We start from the raw sequence: 19,615 nt of genomic DNA, 5'->3' as shown, positions 1-19,615 counted from the left end.
GCTGCAATAGTAGTCCGCCTCTTCGCACCTGCAGGGCGTAAAAATGTTCAAACTAACGTGAACAGGTTGCATCGCATTCGTTACATTCGCATGTTTTCGCTACATTGAGCAGCTTACTGTGGGGAAATAAGTCTTAAGAGACGAACAATCATGGCGGTTGTGGAGTGATCGGAATTCTTGGCACTTGGCGGTCGTCTTGGTGCCTTTTCTTCGCTCGCCTCGAGGCTCCAAACCTTGCCTACGCACGTACATCGGACTTGCCGTTACCTTTACGAATAGTTCGACCAGAGAAGAGCCTGGGGAAGAGAAATGTGGGGATGTTAGGCCCGCGCCGTGTTAGCCGATGCATGTCCATGTTGGGTTATCTCGACGAGCGTGTGGTGAAGCTGGAAGAGGAGGTTGGCTCGGTCTTGTCGAATTCTCTTTGAGGACACTTGAGATGATGAGAAGTACTGGAATGATCACGTCCATCTCCTCTGACTTGTCTGCAAGACGTACACGTGGGAGACGCTGAAATCCGGAAAGAGCAAGACGCCGCAAAACGTCACTGGAACTGTCGATACTATCGGGCGATGGAAACATCGGAAATTGCCATTTCAGCCCCTTCCCCACTCCCCCAAGTCTACCAAAATCGGGAAGCTCGGATGCTTCTGCCTGGCAAGAGCCTTTGCTAAGTTTAAGGAATCATTCCAAGAGACTGGATGACAGCAGCCAAGTATCGTATACTCTCGGTAGCGCATTACTTCTAGCCCCCAGAGGTATGCACATCAACGATGGTGTACGAGAGCACCAATCGCTAGAGCTCAGGCCTGTGGTTCACGTTCAAGGCAAACCACATTCCATGTTCGATACTAGACATCGTGCATAGTCAGGCCAGCCATGACGCTGGATATACGGATGCTCGTGAGGCAGATGGAAGGGCAGAAAGGTATAAAGAGGTATGTGTTTGCTCTCAATCCCATCATCACAGCCAAACACCTTCTTCTCAGATCACCTGGTTCTTTCTCCAGCTCAACACTCCATCTTCGACAAGATGAACTACGTTCTCACCCTTTTGCCGATGCTTGCGGCAATGGGAACTTCTTCCCCAATTGCTCCTCGTCAAGAAGACTGGGACGGAACGCAAACTGGCGGTATCTTCTGTGAGGCGAGGTTGCAGCCCAACTGGGCTGACTGTGAGTACTCCGATCCTTCTTGCTTCCAAAATCTTCACATTGAAGAGCAAGACTAAGTTTTCTTCCCATGAACAGGCCGCAACATTATGAGTGGCAACGGCTACTTCGGCGAGGGCACCAACCCAGACATGAGTGTCTGCGTCATCCCAAGAGAATGCCGCATCTGGACACGAGGCAACTGCCGTATCTCATTCTGCAACAACGAGGAGTATGAAGTCTGCGATTCTGCCTCTAGCTGGGGTGGAAGAGCCAGAGCCATCGAAAATGGTTGCGCAGAGGATACGGGCGGCTACCAGTCACCAGCTCCGCCTGCGGATTGGACTGAGGTCGCCATCAGGCTTGCCACTGAATGGCGCCTGATGTCTACGGCTACAGCAACCAGCTACAAGGAGATCACTGTCGAGGAGAACAAGGCTGAGCTTCAAAGCCTGGTGGCGGACATTGCCACGGCATCAGAAGTCAATGGATTGGAAAGCCGAGTATGTACATCAGCTTCATCCCTCTCTTTCTCCGAAAGCTAACCATTCACGACACAGCAAGCGGACAGGTTCTCAGACGTCGTCACATCCTACAACGTCTACATGCCCGGCTCCGCCGTCTTCGTCGCCCAAGTCCCCAACAACGGCGCCTACACCGTCTCAGAGGCAAAGTCAGAGACCTTCTCCATCACCGCAAGCGCCAGTCTGGGTGCAAGTGCATGGGACGCAGTCAGCGCAGAGATTGGCGTTTCCGCCGGTTTCTCGACAACTATGACTAGCACCACGTCCGTTACCATCAACATTGATTGCCCTGGTGGAACTGGTCAGGTCTACTGGCGTCCTTTCTTTGACTCGTATGTGGGTACGCTTGAGGCGGATGGGAGGAGGGTTACTATTTATGTTCCCAAGGACACGGATGCTTCGCGCATGAACTATGACTACCAGTGCACTGGCTAAGCGGCCACACACTCCTACAGACCGGGGTGATGGTTCTCATCCTTCTAGTATAGCCTTCTTGTGCTGGCGCACAGGATGGCTTCAGTCGGTTCAACACCGGCTAAGCTGTAGATGGCGGTTGAGACTTTGGCATGACATAACATTGTGCAAGAAGAAGTACTACCCTGTATAGCAATACAAAACTTTGATCATTACTCTTTCGCGCACTACCTCGACTCAATCTTTACTCCTCTTATCAAATTGCACTAGACAATTCAACAATTGAGTATATCTTGTGATGCGGAGTGTGAAAGGCGAACGAGAAGTGCGGGAGGGCCGCTGACGTCGAGACTCTACTGGGCTTGCATATATCCGGGTTACGCAGTTGGGTCTTGCCCATGTTTATATGCAAGACATGCCACTTGGCTCGTCTACCATTACGATAAACCCCATGCGCATGATTCGCAATCAGTGCTTCTAATAAGCGTGCTTTTAGACCATGCATTGCACACAAATTGCGCACATTTTTGCCGATCGTTGAACGAACTTACGTTGTACGACTCGTACGAACATGAAGTTTCATGATTCTCACAAATTGCTGGAAAGGTTACATGTCAGCCGAGGGCCAGATGTAGCCGGAGCCACGTGACGAAGCCTCGGAGGCTTCGGCGCCCATTCCCTCTTCAGATATCGGCAGTTGCAATTATGACATTCGAATACAACTGCCGACACGCAAAAGGTCCACAAACCCTCGCTATCGTCTCACACAAGGTTTAGGTGTCGAAGTGACGATAATCGGCAGTTCAAGAATAGCACAGAGCACATTGGCGATGCTGCGCCGAATCTAGAGGCGTTGTGAGAGACTTGGGTTTGCGATCACTTCAATCCCGCGTGGTGTTGTACGCACGCGATTTAGCCAATCAGAGTCAGGTAGATAAACTGGATGCATCGCGATAACCGAGTTTTGAGGCCAATGAATAGGGCTGCGGATGGGCGTTCAGTGTGATGGACGAGGTTTACCCCGCGAAAGCGCCCCGGAGCTACTGTCCCCGCGTCATCCTTCCAAGCCGCGCGAATCCAGCCACCGACCCACCTTCATCATCTCACGCCTCAGCTATCAACTGCCGACACACACGAGCCTGCGCAAGCACCCAGACGCGTTGCGATGGCGATTCCGACTCCGACCCGACTGTCTGACGACGCGGGAAGTGGGCGGCACAGGCCCGACGGCTGGCTGCCATTTATATGAGCTTTTGCCCCGGGCGAGCGTTCTATACGTGTCGCGCGGCTTACTCTGCTATATACCTACTCACGTGCTACCGTTATCTGGACCCCGGATCGAATATCTTATTACCGGGTAGACTGGTCGCGCAACATGCTGGCCAACGAGATCGTCCCGCTGCTGGTGCAGTACTGGCCGCTTGTTCTGGCTACGACTACCATCGCATATCTCCTCAACAACAAGTACTGGAATGGCCTGAACAAATACCCTGGACATTGGGCTGCGGGATACACCAACTGGTGGCGGCTGTGGGATGTGTCGAAGCACAATCATCAATGGACCAACCTCGCGTTGCATCGCAAGCATGGAGACATCGTCAGGCTGGGACCGAACGTCTTGTCTTTCGCGGACCCAAAGGCTATCAAAGCTATTTATGGGCTGAACAAGGGGGTTACCAAGGTATGCATATGGCTGTTGATCTACTGAGCGATAGCTAATCTCTCCAGTCCGACTTCTACCCCGTCCAAGGCGCCGTTTCCAAAGGCGCGCCGCTACTCTCCCTCTTCTCCACCACCGACGAAGACTTCCACGCGAAGTACCGCCGATGCGTCAACAACGCTTTTTCCATGAGTTCGCTCGTCAACTACGAGCCTCTCGTCAGCTCGACACTCACATACTGGCTGGACAAGACGGAGGACATGTACGCGAAGACTGGCCAGAGCTGCAACTTCAGTCAATGGCTGCAGTTCTTCGCCTTTGACGTTATCGGCGAGTTGACGTGGAGTAAGCGACTGGGTTTTGTCGAGGGAAACAAGGACGTGGACAACATTATTGGCTTCTTGGGCAAGTTCTTTGACTATGTCGCGCCGGTAAGTCCTCACAAACAGAACCTGGCATAGATGGGGTCATACTTACGCGTTTTCAGGTCGGTCAAATTCCTATCCTCGACCGTCTTCTCTGGAAGAACCCCATCAGCCTCCTCGCACAGCGCATCGGCCTGGACAAGCGTGTCCACCCCGTCACCCTCTTCGCCCTGAACCGATCCAACGAGCGAGCCACACAAGTCGAGAAGATCAAGCGTTTCGGTCTCTCCGACGACGAGAAAGCCAACCCTCATGGCATCGACCTCCTCTCCAAGTTTGCGCAAGCAAGCCACGACCATGAATTTATGGACGATAACCGCATCCTGTCAACATGCACATCTATGGTCTTCGCTGGCTCAGAAACAACTGCCATCTCACTTTCAGCCGTCTTCTACTTCCTCGTCAAGCACCCGCGTGTCTATGCGAAGCTTATGCAAGAATTGGATACCGCTGTAGCAGATGGCATTGTCGAGTCTCGCCCTGACAAGACCGTCTCTTGGCCTGAAGCCCAAAAACTCACCTACCTTGACGCCGTCATTCAAGAGTCTTTCCGTCTCCACCCCGCACCCGGACTTATCCTTGAGCGCGTCATACCCAAGCAGGGTATGCAGATCTGCGGTGAATTCATTCCCGGTGGCACCATCGTCGGATGCAACGCTTGGATCGTCCATCGCCGACCGGAGGTGTTCGGTGTAGATGTCGATACTTTCCGCCCTGAACGCTGGGTTGAGGCCAGTCCGGACAAGCTGAAGGAAATGAAGGGCACGATGTTGCAGTTTGGTGCTGGGGCTAGGACGTGCATTGGAAAGAACATCAGTCTTCTTGAGATCTACAAGCTGGTGCCGAGTTTTCTGAGGAGGTTCGAGGTAAGTCTCACTAATGATGACTTTGAAGACCGGACGGTACTAACATTGATCGTAGATCGAGCTCGAGCACCCTGATGCTGAGTGGAAGACTCATAACGCTTGGTTCGTTACGCAAAGGAACTTCAACACAGTATTTAGGCCAAGGAAGGGGTCGCCGTGAGTAGCGAAGCGTTATCAGTAATGTATCTTGTTTCATGTATCGATCTATAGCGTTCTAGCGAAGAGCATACAATGTGTATTATTTGAAGATCATGAGTATGAAATTACCCTAGATGATACCGCTTGACTTATGCATGCGATCTACCACGGACTCGACCGGATATATGTATCTATTCCGCCCGCTTCCTCTGCATACCCACCTTGCGCTTCCCCAGCACATCCCTCCCCTCCTCAATACTCAACAGCGCCTCCCTCTTCTTCTCCGTCACAGGCTTCAGCGCATCCCTCACCACCCTTCCTTCAACACTAACACCCTCCTCCTCAAACTCCTCCATCTTCTTGCCCACCCTTGCTTCAATCGCCAGAATCAACTCCACATCCCTCTGTCCAATCAACGTGATGCTCGTTCCCACCCGGCCCGCACGCGCCGTACGACCAACACGATGGATGTAATCGTCTGGGTCACGGGGCACGTCGAAATTGATAACGAGAGCTACCTCTGGGATATCCAGACCGCGGGCTGCGACGTCGGTGGCGACCAGGATTCTAGCGGCTTGTGCGCGGAAGCGAGCGAGGTTGCTCACGCGGTCGTTTTGCTTGAGGCCTGAGTGCAGGGCTGTTACGCGGTGAGCGAGGAAACGCAGCATGTATTCTAGTAGCGTGGCGGTTTTGGTACGGTTGCAGAAGATTATGACGCTCTTTTTGAGGTTCTCGGGCGTGTTCAATAGGACGTGCAGGTAGCATTCTTTGTGCGTGACAGGTGTTTGGAGGTACTTCTGCTGCAGCTTGGGCGGAATTGCTAGATCCTCTGTATCGACTTCGGACACGAAGATGGGGAGACGACCCGGTGCGCGCGGTTGCGATTTCAGCGCTAGAACCTCTGGGGTTACGGTCGCCGTGAATAAGAGAGTCTGTCGCGTTTCCTTGGGGGGTAGAGCGGAGAGGCACGTCTCGAGATCGGGCAGCATGGAGCCTTTTCCTGGGGCGAGAAGACGATCGGCTTCGTCGAAGACGACGAAGCGCACGCGGCGGAGGCCGCAGATGGTGTCTTCGCCTGAAGTGCGGATGTGCTCTGCCAGACGGCCTGGTGTCGCTATTACAACGTGGGGACGCGTTGCGAGAGCGATGGCCTGGGAACGCTGGTCTGAACCTCCGGTAACAAGGATTGGTTTCATAGATTGAGGCGCTGAGATCGCTTTCACTTGTTCGTAAATCTGGATCGCGAGCTCGCGGGTCGGCCTACATGGCTATTAGCTACTGCCCACATGGCAGCAATGGTTTGTACTCACGTGACGATAACGGCGAAGATGCCGCTTGGGTCCTCCGCCCATTTCTGCATTATCGGCACAGAAAACGCTACAGTTTTACCTGTACCGGTTCTCGATCCACCAATACAGTCCTTTCCCTTGAGGATCTCAGGGATACAGGATGCCTGAATGCCCGTTGGGCGCTTGATTCCCATGCTGGCCAAAGAAGTGCAGAGCCATGGTGCTACATTGAGCGTTGCAAAATCCAGCTTCGGGTTGACTTTGGGTGCAGAACTGGCGGTATTCGTCGACTTGTCTTGCTGTTTCGCTTTGATGCGCGAGATCGTTGGTGCTGCTACTGGCAGCGGCTTCTCAGCTTCAGCCTCGGAAGCTGAACTCTCGGGCTCGGTCGGTGACAGTCTCCTTCTCTTTCTGGCCCCAGATTGCGCCTCAAGTATCTCCTGGTCGGATGCGCCAGACTCGCTGTAATCGTAAGTCGCCATGGTTGTTGTTGATGTTTCGCAGACACGCTGATGGTTCAGGTTCGAGTGTCTCCGAAATTTTGTGCAGGGGTCTGTCGCGCTAGTCTTATCGATACTGCAACACGCGCCTTTCACGTCTGGACCCCAACATTTGCGATTATTGCACCAAGATGGCGTTTGCCGCAGCTCGAACACATTAGCTGTTTAAAAAGATTGCTGTGTTCTATCAAGTGTGCGTTAAACATAGCAAGTCGCTTCCAACAATGTTATCTCATCCTTCCATCTCTCCGATACCTGCAACAACTCTCCCCACACAGACAGCTCTTGTCTAGCCCAGCCCAATACTTGTCTCCGTAGTCCAATGTAACCTCTTTTCCCGCATCTATCCCCTTGCTGACCAGAACCACCCTCTGGGTATCTATCCAAGTGAATGTAGAGCATTGCGCATTCGGCTTACAGCTGTGGTTGATGAAGCGAGTGAAGTTTCCTGCCCTTCCTTGCCAGATTTGATAGCTGGCCAGGGGTGTTGAGCTATCCAGCACATCGAGATGTCTAACACCGTTTGTGATCAGGCCAACCAGCTCGCCGATTGCTGTACCACGGTCGAAGGAGGTCAATGCAGCTAGACCGTTGTTTCTGCCATCGGAAGTCCGCAGGATCTGAACAGGCGGTGGCTTTCGCTTTACACAGCCGAACAGGGTCGGAAAACAGAAACAGGAGTTGTCTTGCGGTTTGTCGGACTGCGGCTCGTTACACAAGGCGCAGATGTAGGCTCCGCCTGGTCTTGTCACTGCGCTCGACTGTGGTGTCCAGCGTGGGTCTTCGCATCCCCAAACTGATTCATCGATGATCGACTCGTCGATGTGTTCGAAGGCAAAGTAAGGGTCTTGGAGCAGATATGTTTGGCGCAGTGGCACAGGATCTGATCCGTCTTCGAAGACTACCCAGTCGTGCGGATGGCCAGGGTATTGAAGGGTTTGCGATTCGCCTACTATGGACAAAAGCTGGCGCCAATGGGGATGTAGGGTATCGGCCGCGACTTCGAGACGTTTTCGCAGATTCCGTAGCCGGCGCATGGCGTCTTTATCGAACCCAACTCGGTACTTGCAGAACCGGTATATGCCCATGCCAGCGAAGACAAGTGCAGCCCAGCCTGCTGAATCCTTCACTTCTTTGTAGCCACGCCAAATGGCCATTTTGTTGCGTAGTTCCTTTCTAAGGTGGCACAGCAGTCAGCGAATGCGATCCAAGATGCTTGCGCAATCCCAGGTGTCTGTACTTACTCCGACCAATCGAAGTCCTGACACGCTTCCATGAACACAGCTTTCCTATGCTTTGTTGTGGACAGCTCTGGTCTCAATTGGCTCCGGTATAGCACCTGCTCCTCAAACAGTTCGACCCAGCGGGCTTGTACGATCATTTCGATGGACCGGCACACGCGACTCGCTTGTGTAACTTTGCGACAAAAGACATTCATCTGACTGAAGGATTCGGATATCGGATTCGGAGCGTTGTTGAGTACTGCCATGGCGGAAGGTGTTTCGTCGGTATGCGCATGGCCGACCATGCCCATGCTCATGGAGGATCCATTGGGCGTTACTTGGAACTGTTCAAAGATCGCTTTCGGGTCGAGGTTGAGCGTGCTGTGTACTTGCTCCCAGATGCCGATGATGAGCTTGTCCAGAGTGGACGGTTGGAAGACAAACTTCTCCGATGCTACCTGGGAATGGTCAGCTAGTTCAAGAAAGATGGGCGAGCATATGCGCATCACGTATTTCTGTGCACGAAAAAGCAGCCCACTCGTTCCCCCACTGAGGGTCCAGCGAGTACCTGCACGCCAACCTAGGAAAAAACTCAACACCCTGGAGCCTACATTGAGACGAAAACTTGCAAAGTAGGTAACCCGACGTCAACGTAGGCTCCAGGCTGTTCAGTTTTTCCCTAGGTTGGCATGCCTGAGAGAGCGACGTCGCCTAGGAGAGTTCACGTACCTTCTTCCGCTTTGGGAAGCTGCGGCTATCAACCTGCATTTGCCGTTGGTGTTCGCTCAGATCTTCTTGAAACGATGACTGAGTGTGCGACACCCTCAGACCGCCAGTGCCTTTCCTGCGGGGCTCGCGGGGTTGTTGTACCGACGAGGACGACTCGTCCCGCGAATGAGACTCGTCCATTGACGAGGTCTCATCAAAGTTTTGAAGATCGATTGCGGCTGGGCTTGCTGTGGGGGCGGGTGTCCTCATGCCCGCCAGATCGACGGTTCTCTGTGGACGCGTGAGCACACGCTACTGCACACTGGCAGTGGGAGTGTGGTGGGAACGTAACTCACCGATGCGATCTTTTCGGACTGCGCTCTCGCTGCATGGGTGGCATCGGCTTCCTCAAGAAAAGCCTCGACACGAAGGATGGGATGATCCAGGTTGTCGAGCTGCGGCCATGCAATGTTGATATTGAATCTAGCAAGATGTTCCTGGATCGCCTTGCCGATGCATTCTGAAAGTCCATCGACGTCCTGGAGAGCGTTCATTTTAAGGAGGTATATCGATAAGACTCCGGACGATTAATTAAGCCTGTGGAGTTGACACCGGACGCTAAGAAGCTTGAGCATTGCGCGGGTAGGTGGGTGATATATTTAAAACCTACCACAATGCCCACTAGAAGTTTTACAGTGGAGGTATCTCCGTACCATAGAAATACCTCAGTATGCGAAACAACACTCGCTACAGACGTGCGGTAATGGAAGGTTGGTGGGTGTTCACGGGCTGAACAAACTGTCCGAAGTCTAACCGGATCGAATGTCGCAATGTCGCGACACTGTTCACCTCTTTCTATATGCCGCAATAGGAGCGCGCGGAAACGTGACGATGCCGATGGAAATTCTGCTCAAGCAGCTGTTAAAGATACCGGGGTGGAATGGAAACGCTCTTGACCGCGTGCGGTATGGCGCTTGGCGTCAGTCATACGCTCGGCGAGCCGTGTACGTCATTTTGGTGTGGTACAGACGTCTAGACCAATTGGAAGTAATGTCACAGCTGCACGGTTCCATGCAGACGATGGTCGTGGTTGCGGAGTTTGGGTTGTAACGTGCACGTTGACCCAGACCATGGAAGTTGCTGCTCGAGCAGACAGAAAAAAGCCGCAGGCGACAGGGCTGATGGTGTCTGTTGGGTTCTCGAGTGGTTTAGCTCCCATGGAACACAGGGCTAATGGCGACCTTCCTCAGCATGGCACGGGAACTAACGGCCACGCTAACCACGTGCGCGAGGCCTCTACTCCGGCAGACGTCACCAAACAACCAAACATGGTCTCAACAATGAACATGCTTATCGCGAACAACCACAACGAAATCCTGTCGGAAGCGCAGAGACTGTCTTTCGAGCCAAGTATCCGCATTTGTCTAATGTCTTCATGCTGAGCCTCATCGTCATGTCTCCTTCCGCGCACAAGCAGTTCGCCCATCGATGGCAAAACCTCGATCTCCACAGATGCCAAGCTTAGCTATGACATTGGGGCCGTAGTGCGCCGGCTTCTGTAATTGGACTTGATCCCGCGTATATAGACTAGGTGCTCAGGGTCCGGATCAAACTATGCACACATCTATCGCGTCGATCGGTTTCCTTCAGCTTTAGTTTCTGCGGCTTCGCATCCATTGTCCGTTTGTAGTCCATTCAACTTGCATATCCGTCATCATGGATTCGCCAGACGCGACAAATTCGAACAGCAAGGAAATACTAGAGAGGACCGCAACACACGAATCGTACACCTTCCAAGGCGCGAGAGGATGGCGGAGATGGCGCATTCTCCAACCTGGTCGCGGCATGTATCACGATGTCAAGAGGAGACTACCTTATTACTGGAGCGACATAACCGATGCGCTCACGTATAGGGCTTTCGCCAGTACAGTTCGCATGTACTTCGTAAAGTAAGTCTATCTCGATAGACGCTCAAGTCTCAGACTGACCAATATAGCGTATTACCTGCCATTGCGTTCACACTCGACATGTACCGTCGAACGGGCGGGTTCTTTGGCATCAACGAAGCCCTGTTTTCGTCCGCATTAGCAGCCATGGTGTTTAGTCTGCTCGCGTGCCAACCCCTCACCATCGTAGGAGTCACTGGTCTGATCGCGCTCTTCAACTACACCATCTACGACATTGTTACCCAATATGACCCTTCCATTTATCCAGCATTTACCGCGTGGGTTGGAATTTGGGCTGCCATCTTTCACTGGATCGTAGCATTCGGAAACTTCAGCGACTACATGGCCTATGTCACTGACTTCTCGAGTGAGACGTTCGGTATGTATGTTGGAATTATCTACTGTGGTATGTATCTAGTCACTGGCCATATCAAGACACTATATTGACCTGCATCCAGTCAAGGGTGTTGAAGAGCTAGTGTATCTGTTCCAAGAATCCGGTTTTGACGGTGGCTACCTCTCCATCGTCATTGCGATATGTTATTTCGGCTCTGTTTACGGCCTCGAGAAGCTTGGTAACAGTACGGTGTTTACCCCAGGTATTCGTAGCATCATCGCCGATTACTCCTTCGTCTTCCCTACCCTGTTTTGGGTCGGTTTCTCGCATATTCCTGGACGTCTGGAGGAGACTGGGTTATACCGAGTTCCTATCGGCAAGGCTTTTGCACCGACGCAGGACAGGAACTGGGTGATTGAATTCTGGAATCTTGACGTCAAGTGGGTATTCGTGGCTTTGCCATTTGGGTTCTTGATGATGCTGTTGTTCTACTACGACCACGTAAGTCATACACGTCTTCTAGCACTGGCGAACGCGAACGCTAACCATTGGCAACAGAATGTGTCATCCCTCACCGCACAGGCCCGCCAATACCCCCTCAAAAAGCCCGCTGGTTTTCACTGGGACTTTTTCCTTCTCGGCTGCACATGCTTTGTTGGTGGCGTCATCGGCCTCCCACTTCCCAACGGCCTGGTTCCGCAAGCACCGGTACATACAGACTCTCTGACCGTTTACGAAACTAGGCTGGAGATCACCAAAACGGAAGATGGTGGTGAGATCCGCAAGCCATTCGTCAAGGCTACTGCTGTTGTCGAGCAGCGAATCAGTCATTTTTTGATGGGTATGGCCATCTGGGGTACCATGACCGGTCCCTTACTTATCGTACTACACACCATGCCCGCAGCAGTCTTTGCTGGCGTATTCTTCGTCGTCGGTGTAAGTGTTGACCCATCTTGAAGTTCGATACCATATGCTAATCTCTTCATAGTGGGGCTCCATAGAATCGAACGGCATTGTCAGCAAGGCGCTCTACCTCATGTCGGAAAAGCGCTTCATCCAGCGCGACAACCCGCTCAACCGCGTCTCACGCAACAAGATTCGGCTTTTCATCGGTCTTCAGATTCTTGGTGTCGCATGCACAGTCGCCATCTCGCAAACCATTGCCGCTATCGGCTTTCCGGTCCTCATTATTGCCCTCATCCCGCTACGCACATTCTTGATGCCGAAATGGTTCACAGCACACGAGTTGGACGTATTGGACGCTCTGACGGCAGACAACCCGTCTGTATTGGTCAGCTTTGGTGGAACACCGAGTGGCATGCAGGCCGGCGGTTTTATGGAGGGTGGTGCTGGTGGTCCCCGAGACGAGGAAGAGGCTGCGCACCCACACTCTGCCATGCGTCAACGGGCGGGTAGTCTTCATCGAGAGGACTAGGCAGACTTTGGTACGGCTACGAAATAGACAAAACTGTTGATTTAGCGAGGGGTTTCATGGCGGCCGCGACGCTGAGTCATTAGACTAATGTTCGTTTCTCTCAAAAGGCCGTTCAGGCATTGAAGATAACTTAATATAATATAATATTTGGCTACACTATTCCTCCAGCTGCCAAGATCTGATGTTTTGAACAATGTGGTCATGGACCACTTATTTCTTTCTCCATCGAACTTCTGCCTACGCTTCACTTACCGCCACCTTCTAGTCCTCCTCCGTCCTCTCTGCTCAAACAGTTCCTCTCCCCAGTCACACCCAGTATCTATAGCCTTTTCGATATCTCTCATATCCGGCATTGAGACCGAAGGAAAGATCTGCATGACCTTATCGTGCATTGCCGGTACGTCCCTACCTTCGAATGCTTGGTTTACTCTTGCAACGAACTCATCCGTTGCTTCCTCGGCCAGTGTACATAGTTTCGCATATAGCGCTGCGTAATCAACAGCCGTAGGATGCGTCAAAGCGTGGACGGACTCATTACGCCATGTGCCGTTTGGTGAGGAGGGAAAGAGATGTGCATGAGCTGGGAAGGCTTCTGTATCAAACTCAAAGGGTATTGTGTATTCAGGAGGGTAGGTGGCTTCAGTGTGTGTTATCTCTTCGAAGGATATCCAGGAAGTGCTCATTTGGGGACAGGAGTCAGATGATGAGAGCTCTGGCTTCGCCTCTGGAGACTCTGCGTGGATATTGGGCTTTGAGGGCTGACGTTCTGGAAGAGACGGATCAGGGCTCGGTGAACGGCTGGGAACAGGAGAGGGCGGTAGGCGATGTAGACAGGGGACGATCTCCCATGATATGAGCCGCTGGATTTCTGGACGCTCGAATGCATTTGGAGAGTCGCAAAGCTCATGCGCAACACTTGACGCGGTTGCTGGCGCTGGTGATGACAAGAGCGGCGCTGCATTCTGGCATCTGGAAGTCCATGTAGGAGCAACTGGCCTGGAGAAAAACGACGTCATGTTGGCCTTCAACTCTTTCTGGAATCCGGTTGACTAAACTATGGCGTGATTAGTTTGTTTGTCCGTTCGCTAGTGTCTGGAGCGTTTGCGGGCTAAGCGGGTTGAAGAATCTTGGACTGCTAGTGAGTGCGTAGTGTAAAGCACAGGGGCGATAAAGGACTCGATCAATCCAGAGAGCAGGGGCAACCGTGTATAAGAGAGTCACAGTGTTTGTATGCGTATAATGTCACAGGCGATTCGTTTGCTAAGTAGTGAATGGTAGAGGTTGCGTGTTGTAATCCAAAATCAGACAGTGAATGACCATACCGCACGGATATGTACGGAAGTAGTAAGAGTCATAAGGTTTGCTGAAGACATCTGTGAGATCTTGTAAGGTACAGAGACAAGCATACGAAGCCGATGTAGTGTCATACGGGCTGGAGAACTCGTACAAGCGTTTGCAGGAACTCTTCCTCTAGATTCAACGGCAGCCTCTTCCCAGCTCAATGATAATGGTGCATTGCTTCACATCGTGTTCAAACTGGGGTGCAATAAGTCAATCAGGGAAAGGTGAAGAATGTGAAATTACATACAAGTGTTACCAAGAGGGGTTTGAGGCATATACATCTCATCAGGATGCGCCTGCGTCAATGAGATAATGACAGAAACTGTGAAGTTGCGTGCGCATCGCACGAATTGATAACTTTGGCAAAGCTTTAGGTCAGCATACCCCAAACAGTGTTACGTTGTAACTAGATAATCGTGGCCTATTAATGTTGCTGTTAGTAACAAATCCTCGATTTCACTCGAACTGCATCCAACCAAGGTCGGTACGTGAGCGGAGCGGATGATGTGAGCGGCTGCCTTCACATGTTATTGTATCGCTATAGCTTCCTGGAAAAAACTGCTATGGTCAGGCTATACGCGAAACTCGGCCGAGCGAGTCGTGTAGACTGTCAACACAACGCATGACATCTCCATCGGACCGAGAGTTCCAACACCCATTGTCGCACCGCTGCAATTATACTAAATTTAGCATCCATACGTTGTTATATGATAGAGACTTGCTTCACATATTAACATAGGTCTCATATGAAGACACGGTTTGTAAGTATGACAAAGAACCGAAGTGGATCTGAAGGAACGCTGAATGTGAGCGATGAAGTGCCCGACATTCAATAGCGCCGAGATCTTCATAAAGAGTGCCCGGGATCAGCGAGAACTAGCATCGTTTTGGGCACTGCGAGATTGTGTGCTGTTATGCAAGGATGCCGAAGGTTTACATCGTACGAGATCCTTCATCGCACAATATGATGTGAAGAGACATGACGCAGAATACTAGAGACGAATGTGATGTAATGAAACATAGTTTAAACCCGGCACATCAATGAAATGCCGTGTGTAACAGCCGTCTAGAGGAAGCATCGCGCCATGCTGAATCGGTAGCAGAAGCAAGGGATGCAATGTGGCTCAGCCGGATGTGACGGACGCATGGAGATAGCTGCAATCGAATCTAGTAGATTGAGAGTGTTGTTGTTCCTTCTGAGAAGTAAGCTCGTTGTAACGTGTTGGATAATGCAATCCCTGCCAATATCTTTTCCCAAAAGAGCACAGCATCTACAACGACGTCTTCATTCGTGTTTTGTGGGGATCTTCTCCATGTCTGAAGCATCCAATGCTACTCCGAGTATTGTCGGAGTCGACTGACCAAGCATCTGGACGAGGTCGCATTCATTGATGCACTTCCCCACCTGTCGGAGTGTTGATCCGTATACCAACCATGTCGTAACTATCACCGCCCGTAATGCATTGGCTATGTGGTACTCGTTGGTATATTCGGTGATCTGAGTTTGGTCGTCGCATGTGTCCGTGCTGTTCCAGCATCCATATTGTGATTGCGAAGCTACTTTGAATCCGCTTAAGGTATTCACCTGGGTCTGGTGAAGGTAATGAGCCTAGACGCGCATCTTGCCGCCTGTAGACTCGACAACAGAGGTCACGTCTTCTCTGAGTTCTGGAATAGCGCTCGAGACGTGCAGGGCGAGTTGTTCTTGAAGCGCTCGGTATGCGTCGACGCGACCGTACAGCATCTGGTTCATTCGCTGCACGGTCTCAACAAATTCGCGCGTGAAGATATCCGGGTTCCTGGAGTTCTCAACGTAGGACATGACCTCTGGAGGAATGTTGATGTTCACGGACGGCGCTGTCCTCGACAATTTAACCAGGTTCTGAACGAGCGACTGGCTACGGTACGGTTAGCCTCAAAAGCTTACACGCAGGGTGTAGCTATCGCATACATCTCCCGCCTTATGGCCTCCTGCGTCTTGCTTCCATGGTGGTCGTACGCTTGCACGATGAGGTTATAGAGGTTTTGCACGATGTCTTTCAGCTGACCTTCCACGTCGATTATCGCCGCTATCGCACACGTTAGAACGAGCCGAAGAAGTACCGCACTACATACCATCGGGACTTAACGCTGCCATGATGTTGGCGAGAGTAAGTGGTGCTGTGAGGTTTGGTATTAGGAAGGCTGGTGCTGTGCGATGGCCGACGCGGCGCGCGTCACAAAGAGGAACGCGCCAAGGCTCGGCTAATCCCGGCCGTGGTTGACTTTCTGTCGTCATCGCTCCTTCGCCAGTACCAACCCCACGACCACATTCATCTCGAATCGTGTCGCAGCGCGCTATCACGTGTCGAAAACTACATTCGGTGTTGGCAACGATGAACATCACGTTGCAATGACAGAGAGTACGAACCGGGATCCAGACGTCCCTCTTGCGCAGCCACCAAGCTACCAGGCCTCAGCATCGTCGACCCCGGGAGCCACGGGGACCAACGTGCAAAACCACTCCCGTGTGGCGGCTACAACACGCTCAGCAGACACACAGAAGCCTCAATTAGATTCTACCTCGGATAAATCCACGGCAGCATTCATTCGGCGCACTCTCTGCTCCCACAATGTGCTACTTGGCAATGGCGAGAAAGGACGCAGTACACCTCGTCCTATTGAAGACGTATTGCCACCCTTGACGAGCTCAAACGAGGTCGATCTTCAACTATATGGCATCATCTCTGTTATCATCAAGGAGTTTGTACAGATGTGGTACTCGAAGATAACTCCCGATCAAGTATTTGTCAACGAAGTGATCCAGATTATCGCTCATTGTACGCGAGGTCTGGAGCAGCGCCTCAGAAAAGTCGATCTCGAATCACTATTGCTAGATGAGATACCTGAGCTACTCCAAGCCCACCTGACCTGTAGGTTATTTCAACTTGGACTGTCGCATGAAGTTTGTCTAATTCTTCCCTGTCAGCATTCCGAATAGCGAAGACTCAAGCCGCCTCGTCAATTTCACTAGTATCAGATCCTCGTCTGATATATCATACGCTCCACCCGCACCCTGCACTATCACCTGTGCCTACCGATGATGTTCCGGCGACAGTCCTTGAACAGCGGGAAAGCGAGTCGGCGTGGCGCCAACTACTCATACATGGCGTGCTAGCCCTGTTGCTACCGACAGAAGACTTAAAAAATGGGTGTCTACGCGCCCTGGTAGGCGAAATATTCGCAGAGATGATCCTTGGAAACGGCATTAGCGGAAAAGCCTGTGAAGGATGGGTGTTATGGGAGGGCATCACAAGGATAGCTGAGGTTTTACAGACCGATGCTGCGAAAGAGAAGGATTCCCAATCGGACGATGCCGATGCGGAGCAGTCGTTAACCCGTCTTGAGCGTTACGGGCTGCTGTCCACGCATCAAGGGTCAGAAATTAGTCCAAAAGGGCCACTGGACGCCGGCCAGCGTCGTCACAAGACATCGGCCTTATACGTCTCGGGTGTACTATGGGCGATCATCCAATACGCTTTTTTGGCGTTTACTGCGGTGCGCGCGGTGGTCTTGAGTCTTACGACATTATCTTCCCTTCCGTTGAGATCTGCCACAACCGAGCAGTCATCTGCAGAAGCAGCCAATCAATCGCAAGCACTGGAAGCGGAAAAGATGGCTTCCAGGCGCCCGTTGGAGGCCAAACGGCCTGTAGTAAGCATGAGCCTGTGGAGCTGTGTAGCGCAACTTGCCGAGTTAGATGTCCGCATGCCTTGGCTGTTGGGCTTCATCTCCATGCTTCATCGTGGAGCACTGCTCGGCCCAGGTAGGGTGGGTGAAACCAATGGTGTATTGGACAGGTAAGTTACGATAATATCTCTTTCTTCACTCGCATCCCCTGGTTGGCTAGCTGGTCAATCCCTGTGGCACCGTGCGACGCAGGATGAGATAGCTCCGCATACGATTCAAGTCACTTGACTTCGCTTCAGCGAATGCGACGGCCCGCAGGCTCACACACCAAAACAACCCTGTCGTGGCGCACCGATTTATGCAAGCCTCGGCACCCGTTCCGGGCGGCAACTCGACACGTTTCGGACAAGGAGGCTTGGCACACTCTCGGCCGTCGCCATTGTCAACACCATGAGCGACCACACGATGCCTGCATCAAGGTCGGACCAATCCTGGTGCTGCGCCTCTCATCAGCGACCACAGAATACTGCGGGTCGTGCGAAGGGCTTTTGTTCCCTGAGCCGTCATCACGATGCTAGCTCTTGTGGAAGGGCCGCTTACGCGCCGGTTGATCTGCTCACACCGTCCGGCCGTCGTCCCTCTCGGGACTGGCCGTACAGAGTTCGAGCACGACATTGGCCACAAACTCTGGCCCTACCATGGATCCCGCCAACAGCTGATTACGCCTCATTCTTCGGTCTTCATCGCTACCGTCATCCTGTTGAGGATCCTGCACGTACTCCTCGGACTCCAATATGGTCTTAGTTTGTTTGAGCAGCGCATTGAAACAGTCGGCGAATGATGCTGTTCCCGAAAGATTGGGAATGGCTTTTTCGATCCATCACGACGACATCCTGCTTTGAGTTGCATAGTGGCATGACCATCAATCTCGCTTGCTATGGGCGTGCGCCTCACTTTATGGGCCGCGTCAACAATTCGACTCGATTCTCGTCCGATGCTCCGGGCCTGCTACCGCAGACATCATCATTCGCGGTCACCAGCTGAACGCCCCGCGGACTCCTTCATCCGTCCAACTCCTACCGCACCCGTCCTGCCTATCTCGCACCAGTCAATCTAGCCATATCCAAGTCTCATCTGCTAACCAGTCGCGATTGCAGATTCCTCGCTCATACTTTCCACACGCAGATCTTGAACCCCGCTTTCCTTCCCGTGGCGCTTCGGACTCTTCGTGCAACACTCTTCCCTAACAACGCGCTCGGGCCCCCACGTCAGATTCCAACGTATGAGGAAATCAAGGAGATCAAGCGCTGCTGTGCCGCCAGACTACTTGACTTAGTACCACCGAAAGTAGCAGCCGCTTTCTTTGCGAGCTACGAGCGCGATGAGCAGGTTCGACAGATCGCAAACACACTAGACTGTCTCGATGACGCTTATCTCAACAAGCACCTCGTCTTCCAGATCGTTGACCTGATTGTTCTGCGCCTGTTTCCGGAGTTGGGAGAACAAGGCGTCAAGGATCTGTTGGAGGAGCGCATTAGCTGATGCTGTTCTCATGCTTCCGAAAGTTAGAACCCCATACATTACGCATTTTTACCGCCAGATACTCGAACGCTGCTGGGCACGGCCCGTCGCGCAGTCACCTTCGCCGTTCATACCCCGTTCGACGAGGGTGAACTCCAATCCTTGTATCGCATACATACTTCCATCAAACCAGCATAAGGCGACTCACTAAAGCGGCGAAACTGCAGCTACGTGCACTTCCACGTATACCAACTCATAGTGCGCTCGTAGCAAAGTGTGGTGGGAAAGGTACACCGCTGACCGTAAAAGAGGGGTATCGACCAATCAAAAAATTCCCTAAGAAAATTGTTGAGGCACATGGCATCCAGACTCCGGGCTGGCTGCATGCCGTGGCGAGCACCTGACTATTCGGGATATTGCCGGACGGAAACTACAAAGAATGAACCACGAGGTGCCCCACCGTGCACG

General features: G+C 52.3%; 6 protein-coding genes across 6 annotated transcripts; 4 read left to right on the top strand and 2 right to left on the bottom strand.

The window, feature by feature from the left end:
• Positions 1-1,033: 1,033 nt before the first annotated feature.
• Positions 1,034-2,110, top strand: J4E87_007544 (uncharacterized protein; the record flags this gene model as incomplete). The annotated part of the gene is made up of 3 exons (XM_049379138.1): positions 1,034-1,175; positions 1,251-1,654; positions 1,712-2,110. The coding sequence occupies 3 exons, from the start codon at positions 1,034-1,036 to the stop codon at positions 2,108-2,110; spliced, it is 945 nt and encodes a 314-aa protein (XP_049231049.1).
• A 1,354-nt stretch (positions 2,111-3,464) lies between these two features.
• On the top strand, positions 3,465-5,200 carry J4E87_007543 (uncharacterized protein; the record flags this gene model as incomplete). Its single annotated transcript, XM_049379137.1, has 4 exons — positions 3,465-3,770; positions 3,818-4,180; positions 4,237-5,040; positions 5,096-5,200. 4 exons carry the CDS (start codon positions 3,465-3,467, stop codon positions 5,198-5,200), a joined length of 1,578 nt encoding a protein of 525 aa, XP_049231048.1.
• Positions 5,201-5,369: 169 nt separating this feature from the next.
• J4E87_007542 (uncharacterized protein) lies at positions 5,370-9,452 on the bottom strand (the record flags this gene model as incomplete). Its single annotated transcript, XM_049379136.1, has 7 exons — positions 5,370-6,438; positions 6,489-6,998; positions 7,244-7,346; positions 7,386-8,143; positions 8,212-8,648; positions 8,920-9,189; positions 9,246-9,452. 7 exons carry the CDS (start codon positions 9,450-9,452, stop codon positions 5,370-5,372), a joined length of 3,354 nt encoding a protein of 1,117 aa, XP_049231047.1.
• A 1,162-nt stretch (positions 9,453-10,614) lies between these two features.
• Positions 10,615-12,616, top strand: J4E87_007541 (uncharacterized protein; the record flags this gene model as incomplete). Its single annotated transcript, XM_049379135.1, has 5 exons — positions 10,615-10,847; positions 10,895-11,250; positions 11,303-11,682; positions 11,740-12,117; positions 12,170-12,616. 5 exons carry the CDS (start codon positions 10,615-10,617, stop codon positions 12,614-12,616), a joined length of 1,794 nt encoding a protein of 597 aa, XP_049231046.1.
• A 2,950-nt stretch (positions 12,617-15,566) lies between these two features.
• On the bottom strand, positions 15,567-16,094 carry NUT2 (RNA polymerase II mediator complex subunit; the record flags this gene model as incomplete). Its single annotated transcript, XM_049379134.1, has 3 exons — positions 15,567-15,855; positions 15,909-16,026; positions 16,073-16,094. The coding sequence occupies 3 exons, from the start codon at positions 16,092-16,094 to the stop codon at positions 15,567-15,569; spliced, it is 429 nt and encodes a 142-aa protein (XP_049231045.1).
• A 255-nt stretch (positions 16,095-16,349) lies between these two features.
• Positions 16,350-19,168, top strand: J4E87_007539 (uncharacterized protein; the record flags this gene model as incomplete). Its single annotated transcript, XM_049379133.1, has 3 exons — positions 16,350-16,869; positions 16,926-17,796; positions 18,784-19,168. The coding sequence occupies 3 exons, from the start codon at positions 16,350-16,352 to the stop codon at positions 19,166-19,168; spliced, it is 1,776 nt and encodes a 591-aa protein (XP_049231044.1).
• Between the last annotated feature and the right edge of the window lie 447 nt (positions 19,169-19,615).

The sequence above is a fragment of the Alternaria ethzedia genome (genome assembly GCF_023757985.1).
Source record: "Alternaria ethzedia strain BMP 0044 chromosome Unknown scaffold_21, whole genome shotgun sequence".
Lineage (NCBI taxonomy): Eukaryota > Fungi > Ascomycota > Dothideomycetes > Pleosporales > Pleosporaceae > Alternaria > Alternaria ethzedia.
The sequence above is the reverse complement of the archived record's forward strand: the minus strand, read 5'-3'. Positions and strand labels throughout refer to the sequence as shown.